Here is a 23,288-nt window from a genome sequence, read left to right as displayed (position 1 = left end):
GTGGTGAAGCATCGTCATCCAAGACAAACCTCTTGAACAGAAAAAAAAATATAAACTTTCAATAGAAAGTTTAATCTTTCATCAGTCTACTCGAGCCAATCTCAATTTTGTCTTATTTTTCTGATCTCCCTAGGTATGAACAATTATGCTTCTAATAGCAATCGCCGTGACTGAGTAAGTCCCACCTTGGTTTGATGCATGGAACAGTATGGAATTTGGATGGATGTACAATCAATACATTAAGGATTTATAATCAATACTTAACCCTTTTTACCCCAAGGCTATTTGGAACTTTCCAACCCTTAACCCCCAGGGGTTATTTTTTTTTCAAGCACATTTTGCCTTAATTTTTGTCATAGAGAGGTCAGGTTGGTCTCATTCTCTTGGAAAATGCCTGAAGTTTCTCAAAAAAATTATCAAAAATATGCAAAAAAAAATAGAAAAAGCATTTTTTTGCAAGGACGTACCAGTACGTCCATGGGGGTAAAGGGATGAGTTTTGTGAAACGTACCAGTACGTCCTTTGGGGGTAAAAAGCTTAAGGGATTTCGAATATCACAGAGTGACAGGGTCAGCAAGAGGCACATTACTAAAGGACAACTGTTTGTACTGCATAGGAACAAATGTATATTTCTGAAGAAACAATTGATATACTGTATGTCAAACGGCACATTATATGGAATTCAATAATACAGGTTTAACTGGTGTTCTGGGTAAAATTTCTATTTGAACAGTAATTACCGAAATATTTGCATCAATATGTACACCCAAAGTGTTCGCTGATAAGGACAAAGTACATTTCTGGGTCGACCCGTGACGCCCGGTGAAAAGGGTCCTTCTTATCTCTTTTCTGATATAAATACTTCCAAATATACCAGAGAAAGTTAAAGCATGGAATGCAGAGGTTACTACCCTCGCGCGAGCACCCTAAGGGCGACGTGTATAAAGAAAGGGCGTGTGATAACCACTATTCACAGGCCGTCTTCCATTTAGATAATCCCTTCATCAAAAGGGGAGCCACCCTAACGGCACCAACCGAACTCACCTGATCCACTCAGCGACGCCTGCCTCAGTGCGTTTTCTTTTTGCTATTACGTTGCCCTTTTGGTACTTTGGTCTTGTCAGGTTCATTTAATCTTAATTTAAGATCCTACCCTACATCTTGACTCTCACAAGACTGTACAATACTCTACAAATAAATAAGACATTGTATTACATGTATCTCTACTTTCAGATTCTGTATGTGTACTAATCCTTACATTCAGTTCTTAATACAGTATAACCAGTTCTTGAATTTCCGGTAAATGCTAGAATTACAGTTCTACACATTCCATTAAAAATATTTTAATAATCAATACTTCAAAATACAATTTTCCAGTTTAACCCAGATCACCAGAAATGTCTTCATTAAAGTCTTTTCTCAACCTCTATAACTAAATTGATTATATTCCCTTATGATTTCACTGTATTGTTTGAGGTAAGTAGCACAGAAACCCCTTATTATAATGCTTTAGCTGGATCTATTTTGACCAGCAATAGTTCAGGTGTGAAACTTCAATCTTTCTTTTCATCTGCAAACTTATTAAAATATTTCTATGCTAGTTAACAATGAACATCATTAAGAATATACTCAGGGGTTGTGTTCCCCTCTACATTAGCTATTCCAATCAAAATAGTTCACTATAGTCCATTTTTTTTAGCGAGGCAGATTTGCACCGACTCGCAGCGGTGCCCTTTTAGCTCGGAAAAGTTTCCTGATCGCTGATTGGTTAGAATGATCTCGTCTAAAAGGGCACCGCTGCGAGTCGGTGCAAATATGCCTCGCTAAAAGAAATGGACTATAGTATTACACTGATGAATAAAAGCCGATTATCATGATGGGGACATCGCGTTGACAAAACGCCACACCAAAGAACTCCAACATGAGAGAGAGAGTTTTGCCATAACTTGAAACTTGTTCTCTTGAGTAGGGCATAGTTCATTATTCACTAATCAACTGACGGCAAAAGGAAATGTCTTATTACATCTATCTTCATCGACATCACTAAACATACCACATGCTTGTAGCTATTAAGGCGGCTCAGCTTTTAAGTCATCGGTAACTTGCGGTTCTTCGTGCTACCTTTGAAATCGGCTTATCATCATTGCCTGGAAAAAAAGGTCTTGCTTTAATAATTTGAATATCTTGTAAATTTTATACTTGGGAGGCTACAAATAGTATTATTCTATATCCTATCTCCTAAGGACTCTTAAGGATTCCTAAAAAGGATTCACAAATGTCCTTTTGCTCCCCGTCTATGAAATACTTAAAAGTAATGGGCCTTTAAGAAAAATGGTGTCCATAGAAATTAAAATGAATTTGTTTCCACAACATTTTCCCTAAACTTTATTCCAAGTCTTGTGGAAAAAGTTAACACTATGATTCCTTCAAGAATTTATTATTACATTGAATATTACTTGTCAAAAAAATTAAACTGAACTTCCTAATACAGTAAAAAAATTTTCATATTGCTTTTTCTTTTAACAAAATCAAATCCTAAATCATAATAATTTACAGTACATGTACCTGGTAACAACAGCTTCCACATTATCCCAGTTTGAAAAAGGAAATTTAATGTCTTTACCATTCAAATTCAACTCCCACTGAAAAGTCTTAAAACCAGTTTACTTCAAGTTCCTAGATGACAAAAAATAAAGTTCACAGTATATACACCTATAAAACCATATCTTCCTTTACTATTAGACCATAAAATTCTTTGGTGAATCTTTACACAAGTAGCATGAATTTCTATTATTACATATAGACTAATTTGGTCTATACAAACTAGTATTTAAAGTTTAAACGTTGACTTCAGTGCCATCTCAAACACATCTTTAAAATACTTTAGTTTAGAGCGAGTTTATCATCATCATCATCATCTCCTACGCATATTGACGCTGTATTGGTCTGCGGACTGTGGCCAGACGTAGCACGCAGACTGCTAGTGTTCGAGTGCCGACCACACTCGGTTTCACTACGGTGGAATACCCAGAAATCTGGGTCAGCACCCCTTTATTTTATACTAGGCAAGGGGACCCAGCTAGAAGCTCACTTGCCCATTTTTTCATGGGTTCCCAGTCTCTTTCCGCAGGGCTATCCACAGTGTCTTAAATAAGAGCAGCAGTATGCTTTCTAGGTAAGATTTATTTGTATATAAAGGTAATTGAACATAAGGAAATGAGCTTAAATATTACAAGGGGAGAGAGAGGACGCTTCAGGCTGGAATGGGGGACCTCTCACAAGGAGCGTACTAAAAGAGGATCTACAAGAAAATACATTTAATACAGATTTGAAGAAGAAAAAAAAGTAAAATATGACAGGTATACAAAACCAGGAGAGGCATAAATATCTCCAAACAGAACCTCTTAATAGTCAATCCTTACAAATATTCAATCCACATATAAGTACAACCAAAGCCCAACACAACTGTACTGTATATACATTTGGGCAAAACACCAATGCAATTTGAATAAGCTTGAGTTACAATCAAAGGCATTGTAAGACCTTGCACATCTGACCTGTCTCTACATTCTTACCTTTATATCAAAAAGACAAAAAAAGGGATTTTGACGTAGGAATAATCTATTTTTGGGCTCAAGCCATGTCGTCCTGATGGAAGTTCCCTTCGCCCGCTTTCTACTGTATAATATTTCTGCGAGTGATATCACAAGAGAATTATTACTGGGTATCACGTGGTTCCAACCCCCGGAACAACTATCCTAAGATATCGTGTATAAGGAACTTTTTATCCTCAATGCGATACGCCAAAGGGACGGCTAAAGATCGCATACAGCATCAAGACAGAGTTCAGGCTTAATGAAGAACCATACTCTATTGCGGTTTAAGATCCACAAAGAGTGAACAGTCTGGACAAAAACCTCCGACTACCTACTCATCCGTAAGGTTTACTTCTACTAAAGAGTCCACTGCATTAATACCCTAAGAATTCCCCACAGACAGTAATTGCTTGTCCTCACCTAGCACTTTCAGAAGCAGAGGGGAGTCCAAATCGCTCTTGCAACTTATCTTCAATAGGCTTCTTGAAATCTTTGTTTGGCAATCTTCATAAAATAAATTTCTGCTGGGTTGTCACTGAAAAATGAGAAAAATGGGTCATGAGACAAAAAATGATTGAGCTTTCAATAGATTAATAAAAAATTTCAAATGCTTTATAATTATATAGTTTGCCTAGATACAAAAAAATTTAAGATTTTTTTCACACAAACCCAAATTAAGTAGTTTACCTAGATACAAAAATATTTAAGATTATTTCAACACAAACCCAAATTAAGTAGTTTACCTAGATACAAAAATATTTAAGATTTTTTTTCACACAAACCCAAATTAAGTAGTTTACCTAGATACAAAAATATTTAAGATTATTTCAACACAAACCCAAATTAAGTAGTTTACCTAGATACAAAAATATTTAAGATTATTTCAACACAAACCCATTATTATTAGAACGCAAAGGGCCTCGTTAGGTTTTGCCAATCGTCTCTTTTAAATCAATACTTCTACATTCATCACCACCTATTTTACACCCACAATACTCAGCCATATAGGCCTGGGTCTTCCAACTCTTCTAGTGCCTTGAAGAGCCCAGTTGAAAGTTTGGTGAACTCATCTCTGGGGGAGTGCGAAAAGCATGCCCAAACCATCTCTATCTACGCCTCGCCATGATCTCATCCACATATGGCCCTCATGCAATCTCTCAAATAGTTTAATTTCTAATAATGTCATGTCATTTAACAACAATTTTTTTCAAATTATAAAATCTGTTTGATATTGTTTCATTGTTATACCCCAATTCATGTCCAAACAGTTTATTATAAATTTTCTACTCTAGAATAGCATTTCCCACCCCTACCATCAAAGTATGTTTCAATACCACAAAAAACTATGGTCCTTGCACACAATACGCTGATGACACCAATTAAAGGTAGCATCAAGGTATGTTTGACAATACTGCTTAACCCTTTTACCCCCAAAGGACGTACTGGTACGTTTCACAAAACTCATCCCTTTACCCCCATGGGCGTACCGGTACATCCTTGCAAAAAACTGCTATTTAAATCTTTTTTTTTTTTTGCACATTTTTGAAAAATGTTTGAGAAACTTCAGGCATTTTCCAAGAGAATGAGACCAACCTGACCTCTCTATGATGAAAATTAAGGCTGTTAGAGCAATTTAAAAAAAAATATACTGCGAAATTTGCTTGAAAAAAAAATATCCCCTAGGGGTTAAGGGTTAGAAAATTCCAAATAGCCTGGGAATAAAAGGGTTAAGGTCTTCTATTTACACTCTTAATATGACATTCCCTATACAATCATAACTACAAATCGGTTCTTTCTGATCCCAAATGCCTGTATCACTTCTTAAGACTTCATGAGCAAGGTATACATTTCATCAAATAACTTCCTGTTAACTGATCTATTATCAGCAGATCTTATATCTTCAGCTCTTATCAATAACATGGTATCACTTTATTAGAAATTATGAAAACTTAAATCCTATAATTTGTCAGTTGACCTAATATGAAAGGCACACCAACCAGAACCACTTGCGAGATACTCGTTACTACGTACTGACAAACTTCCACAGACAAAGACAAAAATTCTACATATCTCAAGCTGTCTCTTTTATGTCCCCCCAAAACTGAATTTAACTTACAAGTTTTCTATTTAGCTATTGCAAAAATTATTCTTTATCAACAAATGCCATATGAATGATTGAAATCACACAAAAATCAGGCATATCAGAAAGTTCATTCCGACACAAGTTCTTATTTTTTCCACAACGTATTTCATCATTCAAATGGAATAGTTTCTACACGCTGTGCGTCTAAGCTCAAATTTTCTTCACTGCAATGCTTTCAGAATCAATATTTAGGATATATATTTATTATAAAACTTATCAGCTTATTATAGCAAACCAATTCATATATACTAAAATCTAATGATTTTCAAAGTAAGAAATTGTTTCACTCCTAATAAACATCGTTAGATTGGAATAAATAGCCTCCTTAGAGTCCGTTTCTATAGGCCCAAAGAGGGCGGGGGTGCTCATGGAAAGAACCGTCGCTCCTATACCTCCGCAGAGAAATAGCCAATTAGAAGGCAACGGTACGAGTAAACTTAACCCTTTTACCCCCAAAGGACGTACTGGTTCGTTTCACAAAAGCCATCCCTTTACCCCCATGGATGTACCGGTACGTCCTTGCAAAAAAATGCTATAAAGTTTTATTTTTCATATTTTTCATAATTTTTTGAGAAAATTCAGGCATTTCCCAAGAGAATGAGACCAACCTGACCTCTCTATGACAAAAATTAAGGCTGTTAGAGCAATTCTAAAAAAATATACTGCAAAATGTGCTGGGAAAAAAATAACCCCCTGGGGGTTAAGGGTTGGAAATTTCCAAAGAGCCTGGGGGTAAAAGGGTTAATAGTTTAAGCAATCGACGCATCGATTAACGAGCAAGAGTCTACAGCAACCCGAGGGCTGTAACAACAAGTTGATAACCTCAATAGAAAAGAACCGGGATTGAGAACTAACCTATAGAACCTCAAATTGGGAACTAACCTATAGAGTTATCACCCATCTATCCACTCCACACACTGAGAGGGGAATGGGCAAATTGATAGAAAACCAATAATCATATTAGTGGTTATTTCCATGGCGGTGCCTAGAAGAGCTTTCGTAAAAGGGATTCCAAGGCCCAGCATACATAGAGAAGCCTCAGAAGTTGAAGGAGTAAGGCCTTTAGGTTGATCTGTAGTTGAATTCACATACAGTCAATAGAGAACCCACCTTAGGTTAGGTAAGGCAGTCTCAGATATACTGTAGAGGACAGAAAGGCGTGTGCACTAGAGGTACCGGCAGTGCCAGAGGGGTAACGGCATTGCCGTCAGCGTCCTATGTGCCTTAAGGCGCTGGTACAGACATCCACTCCCATAGACTAGTACTAGCCCCGCCCCCAGTAACGGCAATGACATCAGGGGCAATGGTGCCTAGGGGCGGCGGGGATAACCGGCAAGGGTTTCCGCAGAGAACACCTTGCCATAGGCGAAGGCAGTGTCGCCAGTGCGGCACTGCCGTAAGTAGCAATGTATCGCCGGTACAGGTACTATAGGATAGCGTGCCGATAGGTGGTGGCAAAGCCGTTAAGTGTCAGCACTGCTGTCAGTCTGACAGCTTAGCTCCTCAGGGAGAAGCATGCTGGCAGCTGTGGAGGGTCAGATCCCAGAGGGAACCAACGCCCATGGTCAAAAAATGCAAATACACAGCAGCATAATGATAAAATTCATGCAATGTCAGTCCCAGAAAGGCTAGGATATAAAAGACAGGTGACGGCATAGTGTAGCTATACCCATGCGCCATATGAGCATTCCTTAACAATCCCCAGAACAGAGGTGACGATAAGGATGTCAGGCTCAGAAAGAAATCTGGGTTCAATACGAGGGTTATCCCAACAAGGGAGAGTCTCTAGACAGAGACACTCTGGGCTGCCACACCCCGAATCCCAGGAAAGGTTAGAAAGACTCTAAAACAAATGCCACGCCGTTAGAGACGGCAAAGCCAGTATGAAATAAATATAGGATGCCGCAGGTCGATCGAGAAATCTCAGAGGCCAGGAAGTAACGGCAGTGCAGGGAAGTCGGCGCACTGACAAGTTGAGATCACCCTTTGTAAAGGGGGGGCTCCAATGGATTGCCATTACGACGACATGGCTATCTCACCCAAACATAGATTTTTCCTACGCCAATATCCCTTTTTATGGTCTGTTCTCTTTAAAATGCTGTACAGTCTTACCTCTCGACACGAAATAATCTGCTTACGAAATTTTAACAATCCGAAACGAGATGAAGAATTTTACGACTCACATCATGAAAAATGTTTCAGGCAACGAAAGGAGGTACAGTATTTGAGCCTAACAGTGTCTGAGACCAATTCTAAAATTCACGCACTGCCAGCCCATAAACTCGCTGCCATCCTCCAGCACTCCAATTAGTTATCTCCCGACTCAAATGCTAGTTACCACCATAAGATCCTGCTCTCCTATTGGTCAGCATCTACTGTACTGTACCCCATCATGCATCTACGCATTGGTGTTCCTATTTCTTTTCATTTCGGCAGCGGTATCGTAAGCATTGATAGTGTTTGCGATTTCCCTTTCGTAATTATAGCACTGTATTGCGTGTGATATTACGTTAGTTTATCAGCCATGGGTCCCAAGAAAGTTGATGAGGTCCAGAGAACGAAAAGGACGATGCTTTCGATGGAGACGAAGATGGAAATAATCAAGAAATACGAGGCTAGCATGCAAAGTGAGATCGCAAAGGAATATGGCCGAAATCAGTCTACGAAAGGAACGATCCCGAGTCATTTCAGGAAAGTTTTAAGCAAGAAGAAACAAGATTTGGACGATTCTTTTTAAAAGAGGCTTTTGGTACTAACAAGCCTAGTGGAAGATATAAAACGAAAGAAAACTGGTTGCAATTAAGAAAATACGAATTTGAATTTAGAAAATACAAAAAGTAAAGAAAAAAAATTAGAAAAAGGCAAAATACACGAAACTTAATTTCAAGTTTATCGTAAAGTTGTGTTAATATTGTGTGCCATTTATTAATGTGTCTCCTAAAATTAAGTGTTAATGTTTTACTGGCATTATTCTCTTTTGTAAAGTTAAGTGTTTACGTTTTCTGCCACTACTTAAAAGTTTTCCACCGTTTGTCATCCTTCTCTACCGCCAATCCACTTCGCTCTTGGACACCCCCTCACTCCAAATGTAAGGTTCCACATTTTTGTTACTGTATTTTCACCATTTGCTCTAATTATACATTTCTTTTACAGGTAACCAATGGTCCAAATAATTGTAGTCATTCGTTGAGTACTGTATATTGAAGTGTATTCTTTTTGTGGAGAAGACAAACTCCAAAATCAAACCAAATCAAACCAAACAAGACCCCAACGGCGGAGCTTCCCAGCGCCGGCGGAAGAGGGCAATGCCTATCGGGCAGGCAACAAGGCGGGCCTTGACATGACAAGAACCCGGCAGCCCGGTGCTACCAACATCGGAGAAGCCGCCTGTCTCATATGTCTTGAGCCGCAGTGAAAACGATGTGGGCCAAGTGTGTGTGCGTGGCCGTTGCAAAGCCACGAACACCCAAAACAATATACCCAGCTACTGGCATTCTGTCGTTTCCTCCACCCTTCTTCTGATAGGAGGCTGATGGCTAACGACGGAACCCAATACTCGGACACGAGTGGGCGCCGACGACGATTCTTTTTGTAATTGAATGTGGCGTTTTGTTGGTCTGGAACAAATTATGCTATTTACAAGGCGAATGCTTTGTCAAGATATTTTAACACATACAAAACTGATTTGGCTCATTTAACTTTCTTAAACCTAACTTTTCATTGACTATTCTCTTCCTTATTTCCCTAACCTAATGTACCCTGTAGGAGCCCTTGGGCTTATATCAACCTATTTTCCTAACTAGGGTTTGAGCTTAGCTAGTCACAAAAATAACAAACTGTTCCAATTTTGCAAGCTAGAAATTAAAATTTCTTTCAAAATATTTAATACATAATCTATTACAACTTAACTTTGATATTAGAGAATTAAATTGTTTTCTTCCTGTTTAATCAGAACTGTTCTTTAAGGCTTTATCTATTAAAACTTGCTTGAAATCCCATTGGATAGTTTTCATTCTTATCAAACTTGAGATATCTAAAAGAGAAAGGTTGTCACTGGCAACACTAACTCATGATTATAATTTAATAAAGGGATTTTGAAGAGGGAAAAATCTATTTCTGGGCTCGACCTGTGTCGCTCCGTGAAATGCTCCTTAAAGCACCATTTCTAAGGTATAAATACTGCTAAATATACCGGAGAAAAAAGTTGCATCGAATGCCAGGAATATAACCAGCTCGCTCATTCTAATAGTGTCGGTATAGTAACTGGGGCGTGTTAGAACCACTACCAGAGGTCCCTTAACAATTAGTCCTCTCCTTCCTCAATGTCCCCCGATACTACGAGGGTTAAACTTACAATTACTATATAAGCCTTTAACCCTTTAACCCCCAGGCTCTTTGGAAATTTCCAACCCTTAACCCCCAAGGGGTTGTTTTTTCCCCAGCACATTTTGCAGTACAATATATTTTTTTTAAATTGCTCTTACAGCCTTAATTTTTGTCATAGGGAGGTCAGGTTGGTCTCATTCTCTTGGAAAATGCCTGAATTTTCTCAAAAAATTATCAAAAATATGAAAAAAAAAAAATTGATAGCATTTTTTGCAAGGACGTACAGGTACGTCCATGGGGGTAAAGGGATGAGTTTTGTGAAACGTACCAGTACGTCCATGGGGGTAAAAGGGTTAAAATGTTGAAGATATATGCAACTTCAGGAAAATTCCATGACTCAATGGCAATAAAAGCTTAGCAGGTAAAATTAGAAGGTACAGTATCATAAAATGAATGACGATGTGTCGTAGTCCGGGACTGGGACTGGCTACGTCATCTAGTACCCCATACAGCTTTGCTGTATTTCACTTTTCTCTTTTAAAGGGATGGCACTCCTTAGTCTAGCAAATGAAGCAGTACAAACAAATAGCTTTTTAAAATGTAAGCAAGTACTGTATATTGAGAGCTTTGGAGCACTAATGGTATTTTTTTCAACTATTTTTCTTTTTAATGACAGATCCCTTAAACATTGAACTGCAAGAAAATGCGCGCTATCAAAGTAGCGAGTGCTGGAAACTCGCTGTGACCTAGCGCTCGCCCGCCCACCTCCCAAACGCTTAGTGATTGGGTGTTAAACATTGTACAAGACTCCCTTATGAGAATAGGGTCTGTGCACCGAAGCAATGTGGGTAAAAGCACTCTCACTTGCCATGGTTCCAGCCGGAGGTTGGTGAAATTAGCCTTGTGAGCTCCTACAGGAAGGAGGCAAACAAGGCTGAGCTGCGCTACATACTTGGTGCATACTTTAAACAGGTTCTCCTTCGTGAAAGGGAGAAGCCCGAGGCACATGCCAAAAGAACCTGGCTTAAAATCATGATGGTAGGTGCAGGGAAATTAAACAACCTCCATACTTCATCATCGTCTTGCTCTGAAAACGAATCCAGCACATTTCCCGAAGCCCATTTGAGGCAACGATTCAGGCGAAGAGTGCCTCAAGCACAAACGAGGATGGCACTCGTCACCAGATGGTAATACACGGTGCTTTGTATGCTGCGAGCCCTCAGCACGCTGAAAAATCTCGGTCAGGGGGCGCACATCATAGTTGGCGAGCTTAGAAACTTGGCAAGTCAATTTCTGGGTTTTCCTAAGGAGGAGCAACCCACTGGTAGCCCGAAATATTTGAAGACTAGTAGTCCTACACAGACTACAAGTCTTCAAATATTTTGATTGTCAGACGAAGCAGGACGAACGAAGGGTAGAAGAGCAAAAGTAGAGGTTCCTAAGCTAGAGCACAAGAAGCTCTTTTGGTGCATTACCCTTGTAATCTGAAGTGGGAAAACTATAGTCAACCCATGGGGAGGCAGCTCTGCTCTCCTACTGAGCCCTGAACTGCAGAGCCTCCAAAAGCCGTTCCTTAGAGGGGATACCCAGGATCACCAAGAAAGCCGAAAGATGACACAAAATGTCAATGTAGACGTGACTCCCTACAACCGACAGTGGCGCCACTTAACAAGAGAAAATGCATTGTCCTCAAAACTTACAAGACTTTTCTGGGGGGTCAAACCACTATCACTCTTACTCAACCGTTCCCAAGAAGAAACCAACTGAGAAGTCAACGAGGAGGGAATGAGGAATTTGAGCAAGACGTCAGGACCTCATCGCCTTCAGGCCATGGCACATCACAAGGAGACTCCTGCCAGCACGAGTGACCTCTGCACGCAGAGAAAAAGGCGTGAAGATCCGTCTCTGGGCCTAACGTGAAGAGGCAGCAAGGGCGACCTTCCCCACCAGGACAAACCTGCATCATAAAACCTCACGATACACACTTCTGATAGGGAAAAGAAATCAAATTTTTAAGGCAGTTTGTATTTTCATAAATAATGGTTAATGGCACAGAAAGACAAAACTTCTGTTCTCTACAGAGACAAGATTAAAAAGAGACGTCATACCATCGGTTCACGCGTGAGTGTGGTGGCCAGTCTAACACCAGCTAACTAGCGGTGGATGGTTATACCTCGCTAAAAGTTTTCTGGCTAGTTTAAGCTTTCACTGAAATATATAAATAGCAACAGGGTTTGTATTAGGTGCTGGAACAAAGAGAGGCTTCAAGACCTTGAAAAAAATTTGAGTTCCCCTTTATTCTATTTTACTATACCTTTCAAAGATAATGACTGGCAAAGTATCATCTAGGTTATTGCTACGCATGACCCTTACTCCTGATTTTGGCAACTACTGTCCATTACTTTTACTTTGAATACTATTCCATGACATAAATGACCTAACTAGCAAGTAATAATAATATAATAGAAATGTAAAATGATGATTCTTTCACGCAGGGTCAGTCGCTTGAGTCAACATACAAAATCAACGTCCATAACTTACATCACCTAAAGTCCCATCTTACCCATATCCATCCTCCCACATCGATCCGTCTGATCTGCGGATGCCCCACATTCCTCCTCCACATCACTGGCGTGTTCTTGGCTTTCTTCATTGCTTCTCCCTTCCTCTCTTCTTATTACAGGGCCATAAGTACGAGCGCCATCCATCACATTACTGTCCCAATTTGGAGATGGTTTTCTTATATGTTAAAGAAACTGTGAAAACCTGTAATGATAACCATTTGATTAGACTTTGTATCAAAATTGTTGTTCATAATCAAAATTTATTACATACTTTTAATAGGCTAAACACTTTAAACTCTAAAAGTTAAAAGTTTCAGCTCCTAATGTCACTTAGTAATTTCAGCTCTGTCTGAAAACTAACTTTCTTATACTTTATATACAAATTACTATTTTCCCGTAGATATATCAATTTCAATTATATCTGAATTCCAAATTATAATTTTCAGACTTGATTTGTCACATCAACTTGTCTAGTTAATACAGGACTCCAAGTTTAATGTATAGCCTGAAATTTTACTCGTTACCATTCAACTTCAATTGCATATGGTATTGGGTACCCACAATTCAACTGAATATATTTTAGAGAATGATTTTATATCCAGGATGTCTTTACACACTGAAATATGTTTATACAGATGAGATATGGGTCATATTCCAAAATACTTTCTCTGTCAATCCCTTATACTTCAGCTTGTAAGCTTACAAGTTAAAACATTGGAATACTCTCAAAAAAAAGGGATTTTGACAAGGAAAAATCTATTTCTGGGCTCAACCTGTGTTGCTCCGTGAAATGCTCCTTATATCACCATTTCTAAGGTATAAATACTGCTAAATATACCAGAGAAAAAAAGTTTCATGGAATCCCAGGAATATACCCAGCTCGCGCACCCTTATAGAGTGTCGGTATAGTAACTAGGGCGTGTTAGAACCACTATCAGAGGTCCCTTACCAATTAGTCCTCTCCTTCCTCAATATCCCCCGATACTACGAGGGGCCGTTCTACATCCGACTACTGCCTGCTACTACCACGACCACCCAATACTCTTTTACCTGTGTTTCATTTTACAGGTGGCCGTTATTATACATACACCCCAGCTGAAACAAAGATAAAAGAATTAAAGCTTTTTTTTTTTTTTTTTTGACAAAAAATTTGTAAATTTATGCATTCTATTTAGTAGAATAAAAGAACGATATATTGACAAAAAACATCAAATTTTTAACTGTTACTATCTATACCTTTTTTATTATAATACTGGAAATCATATAGAGAATTAACAGTACTGTCCAGGCTATTTGAATTAACAGTACAGTCATTGTTAACAGACGCCCTTTATTTCTGTATATTGATTTTCACATTTTTCACTTATAAATAATTCTGATTTTAATCTTTAAGTGTAAATAAATATAAATATGGCTAGAATATTGTTCCAAATGATTAAAAACAATAAATATAATCAAAATATCATAAAAAACAAGTAAAACAATGCCCTAATCTACACAGACAATCCTAGGGTACACATGACCGAAGAAACATACTTCAGGACAAGTTGCCTCAATATGGCCAGGGTTGTCTAGGGCCAATAGTCCTGGATCCATCCTCCCACGGGCTAAAATATTGTCCCAAATGATAAAAAAAACAATAAAAACAACTAAAACAACAAACAAAACACGTAAAAACCCTGCCCTAATCTACAGACAATCCTAGGGTACACATGACCGTAGAAACATACTTCTTTACCAGCGATGCTAAGCCTAAAAAAGACATTTTTTAAGCCTAATATATATTTTTGGGGGTCATTATTTTAATTATTAAGCCATTATTATTCTATTATATCATATGAGTACAAAATTATTCATAATTTACCTTTAATTTCATATATATGAGACGAAAACTTCACTGAGTCTTGGCTCTTCATTCCTTCAAACGTTTGTTTACATTTATCTCGGGATCCAAAACCCGGAGGAAAAGTTAAAAAGGTTCCAGTTTTTCAATTTATTTTTCATTTTTAAATACTTATCTATGCTATATGAGAGTTTTCACACTTGTTTAAAGAATTATATATAAATTTTAGTTATATTTTTTATTTGTTTTAGGTCTCACTATGTGGAAATACAATACGGAATATAAAATTTTAAGACATATGCTGGCATTTCTTGGGTCATTTTTGTGTATTGTGATGGTTTTCAGTATATTATTATAACTTAATTCATCATGATATGGTAAAATTATTTATGTTAATACTACAAATACTATATCTTATTATAATTATTACTTTATTATAATATTTAACTAAATGTATGCTACATTATATTACTCATACATGAAAGACATTACAATTTTTCATTTCTGGCTGGCATAATTTCATGGCGTTGCTTATTGTTCAATCTCCATTCATATAGTAAAATATAAATTCAACCAAAATAATTATTATTTTTATTAAATGTCCATAATATTATGAATAAATGACCAATAAAAAATTAAAATGCAATATAGCCTACATTGGGAAACATTAATGTTGATACGTATATACATAATCATATAAAAACATATTCGTAGTATAGGGCGAGTTCTGGACGAACCATAGTTTTTTTTTCTTTTAATTCATAAAAATTTCTTTTTAGTGAATTAACCTAACTTTGAAGTGATCACTATAAAGTACAATCATTCAGCCACGTTCTCTCCGAAATTAAAGTCTTGATTTAGTCCAAGTTAATACAATGTAGCCAACATTGGTTTTCCAGTCTTGGGTTGGAGTTCTCTTGCTTGGAGGTTCACTCAGACACATTATTCTATCTTATCTCGCTTAGTTTTCTTTTAAACCAGTTTTTACAGTTAATTCATCCAAGATCTATTTTTATGTTGTGACTGTTCTGAAAATATTTAATTTCAATTGTTCATTACTTCTTGTAGTTTATTTATTTCCTCACTAGACTATTTTTCCGTTGGAGCCCTTGGCTTTATAGCATCCTGCTTTTAAGACATCTATGCTATTCTCTATATCATCTAAGCAGAGTTATCTGTACTATCTATACTGATGTTTAGTATCATAAGTTATTAGAATGAAAATTATAAATAAGTTTCATGTTAATGTTTTTCTTAAATTTGATTGGCAAGTGTGTAGGCCTATATGGATTTAGGGGCATTTGGCCTAACTATTGAGCAAAGAAGAATAGTTTAAAAAAATTTCTAGAAAGCCTAAAGGCTTAATTACTAGTTCTAATTCTTACCAAGATTGAATTTAGAATAAAAAATCTTTCCAGATAAAAATTATACATACATATACCTAGGCACTTCCCCCAATTTTGGGGGATAGCCGACATCAACAAATGAAACAAAACAAAAAAAGGGGACCTCTACTCTCTACGTTCCTCCCAGCCTAACAAGGGACTCAACCGAGTTCAGCTGGTACTGCTAGGGTGCCACAGCCCACCCTCCCCCGTTATCCGCCTAGACATTATAATAAACTGCCAACTGAAATGAAGGACCTAAAGGGAGCAATTGAATTTAAGAAGAAACTAAAGACATTACTTTTCACAAGATCATATGATTTGGAAGATGCTACAATCAAAGAATTGTATAAGTTATAATGAAAATGTTTCGTTAGATGATTAATATGGACCCGCCCGAGAAGTAGTTCACTCGACTTGAGTGGAGGGTTGGATTTAAACCCAAAACAAGTAAACACGTAAGATGAAGCTTCATAATGCTGAGTCCCATACTGCTGCTACCTCCGCGGTCATCTAAGGCATCATCGGAGGCAGCAGCAGCAGCAGGGCCTACCGCAACTGCGTTACAATCGCTCGCCATTCATTCCTATTTCTAGCACGCTCTCTCGCCTCTCTCACATCTATCCTCCTATCACCCAGAGCTTTCTTCACCCCATCCATCCCCAAACTTTGGCCTTCCTCTTGTATTGAGTTAGTTTTCAACACCATAAAGTGACCTACAAAAATGAGACTTACTTTGTGCATTGGCAAATCTGACAGCAAACAGTTCCTGCTTGGGTTCCTCGTCGGCCAAGTCGGCAGGGACCGACCAGACCCAGGCTCTGTCACTGCCGCAGTTTGGCTTAAGCTCCACGAAGGGGGTGATGTAGTGGTTGGCGCGGATTTTCAACGTCTTGTCCCGTCTCATCAGGACTCTGACCTGTGGGTGGAAGAAGATATTAATATATTCTATATGATTGCACGCGACCCGTCACAAACGATTGCTTAATATCTAGATGGATATGCATGCACGCAAGAAGAGATGGAAAGCCCCTGGATACGATGGAATAACTACCCACATGATACTGGCTGAAAATGAAACGTCTCTCGGACTACTTACAAGATTATTTAGTAGAATTTGGCACGAAGAGGCAAAACCTGAAGTGTGTTTGTGAAAAAAAGGAGACCTGAATGATTGCATTAATTAGAGAGGCATTACACTTACGTCAGTTTCAAAAATATAGAGTATGTTTATTCTAAAGAGACTGGAGAAAAGGGTTGATGAAAAACTGAGAGACAAACAAGCAAGATTTAGTCAAGGTAGAAATTTCACCGACCACATTTTCATTTTGAGACGTACACCAATGCATAGAATATCAAAATCCACCTTTGATAGCATTTGTGGACTATGATATCCCCCTCATACAAATCTGTGTTGTATCGTCACTTTATTTAAGGCAGAATCTATTGGGGGACAGGTGATGGGAGGGCATATTTTGAAAAAAATAGCTACAGGTTGGCCTCGTTATAAAGAATACAAATCACTTCCAAATTTGTCATTGTTCTGACTCAAATATAAACCTTACTACCAAGGGTCAGGGCAAAGTTACTGTCCCCCCCCCTCCCGCCATTCATGAGTGGAGAGCCGAAATACGTTATTACTCTCACCGTCTTCTTTTTGCTGTGCTTCAGTATCTTGACATGTGCGGCGGTTCCTCTCTCCTTCCATTCGGCCGGGGTCTCCAGTGTGTTGTAAGGGAACAGCTTGCACCGCCTGCCTGTCGAAGCAAAGATAAGTTACATCCACAGGCTGAATAAGATTTCTTATGAATACAGTACAATCATTAGAAATGATCTAAATGACATCAAGATCCTCAATGTTTTAGCAAGATCAAATAACCCATGACTAACTTATAACATAGGAAATCAATATTCAGTTCTAACATTGTTTGAATACGTTTCTTTAAAGGAGGAGGTTTCTATTTACTTTGTACAGGGTCAGAATTGCCATGAATCGATGAGGCACTCCAATGCAATACTAATGCTTTATTTTTCTAATGACAAGAGCTTTCTCAGTATTTGGTTCGAGTAGTCTTCTTCGTGTACAGGCGTTCCTCGCCTTACGTCGGTCATTGCTTCCACGAGAGGCAACAAGTTGAAAAGCGGTTCGAGCCCAACTTACTCGTCACTGGGCTAAACCGCAAATGATTTTGTTATTTTGAATATAGGGTTAAAAAGAATCTATCTTAGCTTACGAGCAAAATGAATTCTAGTTTTTAATTTAGTACCGAAAAAAAGTCATCTAATTTGACGAATAAATGTGCACCAATACATGTCAATGTTGACTGTACATAGAGGCTTTTTATTTGTGAATGTGGTTTGCTCTAAGATAGTACAAAATAGAAACATTTTCAAGGTTAAATAACAAAAGGCTGGGAGGAACGTAGAGTAGAGGTCCCCTTTTTGTTTTTGTTTCCTTTGTTGATGTCGGCTACCCCCCAAAATTGGGGCAAGTGCCTTGGTATATGTATGTATGTATGTATGTAATAACAAATGAAGCTATTCAAATGATTTGACAATAGTACATTGACCAATATTGACATTCAATATCTTTGTATACATCAGGTATAAAGATGGCTGTGGATCGTCAGCGTCAACAGCTGATTCGTCTGTTATTCGATACGCATTTTAATAGGAAACTAGTCGAGAGTGCATAGAACTCTGGTTCTTTTCTTCAAGGATTAGGTGATAGCGAGCGAAATCATATAAACAATACCCTGTTAACTAACTACATGCGAGCATCATCGTGACACCGTCGGGACCTTTAAAACCGCTAACAAAACCAAAATGAAAACAATTGATAGTTGCAGTTGTTAAAATTGCATCTTGAACTGATAACAGAAAAGTACAAACATGATTTCATTAAGATAACATTGAAAACCAGTTTCTATTCATTTGAGTTTTATGATTTACTGAAAGGCATTTCTTTACAAATATAATTAGCAGAGGAAGAAGAAAGACATCAAATTCAAAAGTCAAAATCATTTGTATTTTTCCTAACTATACAAATCAGTCTTTTAATAGGAGAAGACACCCCCCCCCCAGCCAGAAAGGTCACCGAGCTCCCACTGAAGGAAGAAATGACAACTGACCCTTTATACCCAGTGTGTGTTTTCCTAAAATTTCTGGCGCCTGGATGACCCTTGGAGACACCTCTACTGCCTTGCTTTCTTCCTAAGAGTGCACCAGCTCTCGTCAATGGTCCGTGAAAAGACACCTACTCGTTGACCTAAGTCACGAACAGAAGTATCGTCGTTCGTTAACATTACCGAGAGGTTTGCAAAACTCACTTGGAAAGTTGACTAAGGAAGTTTAACTTGACATATTTGGGTTTGTAACCTAAGGGAAAAAACATCTTGAAACATTTCTCGTTTGTTCTTCCTAAACGAACACAAATCATCATCTTTTAATGGGGGAGACCCCTCCCCCGGAGGAAAAATGTGTACTATCCCGGGGAAATGACAAAACACTATGATCCTGTCCTGGTGTGAAAGCGAGTATTATTGCTAACCTCTTAACGACCTAGTTATGAAGACGACAAGGGAGGTATTAGACTAGGTCACTATCAGGGACTCGCTGACAGTTGAGGAGGAACAACCTATAGCTACCAAAGCTTTATTCAACTGGAATTTCAGTAGAATATTCCCTGAAACGAGACTGGGGACACCTCAATGCAGAGATTGGTCCAAATGATGAGAAATCTTACGAAACACGCGCAAACAACTAACTGAACGAAGGTGCATCCAAGTCAGTGATATAGAATGAAAAAGATCATAAATTAAAGATCCCCAGAGGAAGTTTAATTCAACCCAAAAATGAAATACAAAAGAGAAGGCAATGACTCTGGCTGTCTCTCCTCCTCCATCAGGTTAGTCAAATTATGAAAAGATCATGGGTGAGAGGAGGAGGTATGAAAGCACAAAAGTACAAAACAACACTAACATTGGTTTGTTGAGAATGCTCCACCGTGTAGCATTTAGCAATCAAGTGCATAATAGAGCGACTGCTGCTGCTGCACACCAGGAAGGAGAAGGGCCAGTCGATCCTACTTCTTAGTCCTGACTTGCGTACTCAAGACCATTATCATAGAAGACACATTTCTCATGGGGAAGGTACGCAAGGTGAGAGAAGGGAGGCCGAACCCTTCCGCTTCACAATCCTAAGCGGCCAAACTTCCTTCCTTTTCTGACGAAGCACACCATTCATTGTCTAATGAATGCCAACCTCCTTAGAAATAAAGTCGACATCATAAAGCCACTATGGGGAGGCAATAAAACAGCAAACAGGAGTGCCGCCGTCACTCCGCTACAGTTTCCAGAAAACGGCAGCAAATCCTTCCTTCTGAACATCCCTTGGACACGACCAACAGCCAATACATTTGTCTAAAGGAAACAGCATATGATCAAAACAGCCACGTAAGGATGTTCAAAGTCAAAATGAACTATCCGGGCACCGAAAATAAAAGTGGAAGCTAACGACACATCGTTACATCTTAATACAAGAATCCAACTTCTCTCAAAGCATACTCATATTAAAGATGAAATGTTTGTATTAGTTTACGAATGGAAAATCATTCTATTGAAGTCATTCAAAAGAAAATTAAGTGTCAAAACTCTTAACATAAACTTATGTAGCATCTTCATGTGTGTGAGTTTCACACAGCATGTCTTCAATTATGTAATGACTTCTTTGTACATGTAATTAAAGTTGTCATTCTGAAAAGACCAAAAAAAAAAAAAAAAAAAAAATGTAATTGCTCACAGCCTCACCATCTCGTCCTCCTCTTCCTCGTTTGTCTTGACCTGAATTTCCGGCAGGGAAACGACCAGCTCGAAGTAAGGGTCGTGCTCGGCGTCTGCTGAGGCCCCGCCTCCGCCTCCCCCATCCTTGGAGACTGTGCTGGTATTCGCAACGGCAGTGCTGCCCTCGGGGTCAGTCTGGAAAAGTATATAAATTAATAAACGAGAGAGAGAGAGAGAGAGAGAGAGAGAGAGAGAGAGAGAGAGAGAGAGAGAGAGAGAGAGAGAGAGACATTAAGCAAATAGATAGAAGAAACACAAAGCATGGAATTATAACTCATGTACACACACACACACAGTCTCCTGTTGATACAAAAACTAGCTCAAAAACAATATATAAGAAATGGTAAAATAATTGAAAATTGATCTAACATTAAAGTACATGGAAAAAATCAACCCAAGACATTTGGTATTCTGAGCCTCGCTTTGTATTTCTCACATCTGAAACTTTACGAAGCTGGTGACAACAATTTGTGATTTCATAACTGTACAAACCAGAGTTCTTGAATGCGAGTACAGTACAGTACAGCTTTGGCAAAGATGGAACGACCGCTGAAAACTAACCAAGTACAGTAGCTACGACTAGTGAGGACATGCAAACAATTTGCCAAAGCCAAGACTAGCGGAAAGACTGGAGGCTCCAGCGATAGATCTCTGTCCTACGCACGCCTCGAAGGCGTACGGGGAACGCACAAGATCCTCACGAGTACACACATTGACTACAATGAAGAAAGGTCTATGAGGAGCTTCTATCAGCAGAGAAAGATGAGAAAATCTGAAGGTAGATTAATTGGAGAAGTAACAATTGCCAAACATGGTCCGCTTTTTTCCTGGTAGACAGACAGCTGTAGAGGAACCTTAGCAGGTATCCAGACATCTGTACATTGGCTTACGATGGACCACCTCGGTCATTCCAAGTCCGTTTCAAATATAAGCCTGATTAGTGGGGGAAGAAGTCAGCATGAGTAAGTCGATTGATATGGAGACGGATTGGCTTTTTTCTTCATCAGCATTTGGAAAGGAAAACTCTCCCTTTGAGCAATTCCCTTTGCAGTTTGGTACACAGCACATAATAGACATTAGCCTGGATTCCAAAAACAGTCTAATTTTCTGGAACAACAGCAGAAAACTGTGAAGAAATAGAGCCCGACCCCTTTACTCACAGCCTATAGTAGCAATGTGAAAGCACTACACGTGTCACGTGGGACCTTTCTTACCCCCCAAATGACGCGGCCTTGCAAATTCTCTGATGACTTGACGATTCAAGAAGCAGAAGGGAGCGAAGGCATCATACGCATTAAGACCGTCACTGAACAACGCCGTCTCAGAGGACCTGGAACGAGGGGGTTGGGGGTTGGGGGTTGGGGGGATCAAAAGGCAGCGGCAGCAGCAGCAGAGATTCCTGTAACGCAGCAGCAGCAGTTTTTCCAAAGAGGAACGAACTCTCTGAGTAGCAGCAGCAGCAGCTTGCTGATGCAATAGCAGCCTCGATGGAAAACACTGCTGCTGCCATGTGTGTGTGTGTATGAGGTTAAGTGGCTGAAGGAGGACTTTTATCATCCAATTGACCACAGCCCCTAGATCAAGTCAAAAGGAGGAGAGTGGTCCATCTCGACCATAAAGCAACTGCTGCTGCTTCTCTCGTAGGAAACCAGGACTAGCTAGTCATTATGACCCTTACAAAGACCTATTCCATTCCAATGGGACCAATAAAACTTGAACCCTTTTGGTCCTCCTATAACAAAGAATATTTGACTATTTGTGGGTGACTACCCTTACCAATTCGCCTCAATTTGTGAGCTGTTCATTATTCAAAATGGGAAGAAAGATGACATAAACAAATATTCTCAACAGATCATGTGAAAATGAACAAACAAAATATTTTTTTTCTAAAGTTTTCAAATAAGAAATCAACATCAACCATTGTTCTATGGCCTTGGGTTGTGCCATAGCCCCTGTACCATGGTCTTCCACTGTCTTGGGTTGGAGTTCTCTTACTTGAGGATACACTCAGGCACACACACCATTCTTTCTTATTTCTCTTCCTCTTGTTTTTTAAAGTTTACATAGCTTATATAGGAGATATTTATGTTGTTACTGTTCTTAAAATAGTCTATTTATTATTATTATTATTATTAAATGATAAGCATTCCTCACTGGGCTATTTTCCCTGTTGGAGCCTCCAGGCTTATAGCATCCTGCTTTTTCAACTCGTGTTGTAGTTTAGCAAGTAATAATAATAATAATAATAATAATAATAATAATAATACTACAGTGTAAATAGCGTAGCCATTTGTATATAGTGTCAGAAGAACAAACTTGACCCACAAACAGCTTGGTGGAACCTACCCTCTGTACTTGTATGCTTTCGATGGAATTCTGTCTAGAAAACTCCCGAGACCTGAAACCAACTCAAGCCAAGCCTGACTACAGTATTTCAAGTCTTAAGTGTTTCCCAACTCAAGTCTTAATGAACAATAATCAGTAATAATGTATCAATAAATGCCCTAACACTCTGAAGAACCAATGACCTTCATGTATCTATACATAATTGATTCAGATCTATATATATTGCAATTTTCACTTTCTTTCA

General features: G+C 38.6%; 1 protein-coding gene across 1 annotated transcript; it reads right to left on the bottom strand.

Moving 5' to 3' along the window:
• Positions 1 to 662: 662 nt before the first annotated feature.
• Positions 663 to 20,854, bottom strand: LOC137637110 (ran-specific GTPase-activating protein-like; the record flags this gene model as incomplete). Its single annotated transcript, XM_068369400.1, has 8 exons — positions 663 to 2,147; positions 4,017 to 4,131; positions 12,629 to 12,831; positions 13,579 to 13,724; positions 14,166 to 14,236; positions 16,593 to 16,776; positions 17,505 to 17,610; positions 20,658 to 20,854. Coding segments are annotated over 5 exons (591 nt in total), but the record flags the coding sequence as incomplete, so codon positions are not given.
• Positions 20,855 to 23,288: the final 2,434 nt, after the last annotated feature.

The sequence above is a fragment of the Palaemon carinicauda genome, unplaced genomic scaffold (genome assembly GCF_036898095.1).
Source record: "Palaemon carinicauda isolate YSFRI2023 unplaced genomic scaffold, ASM3689809v2 scaffold538, whole genome shotgun sequence".
NCBI classification, from domain to species: Eukaryota; Metazoa; Arthropoda; class Malacostraca; order Decapoda; family Palaemonidae; genus Palaemon; species Palaemon carinicauda.
This window is presented reverse-complemented; position numbering and strand designations above follow the sequence as displayed.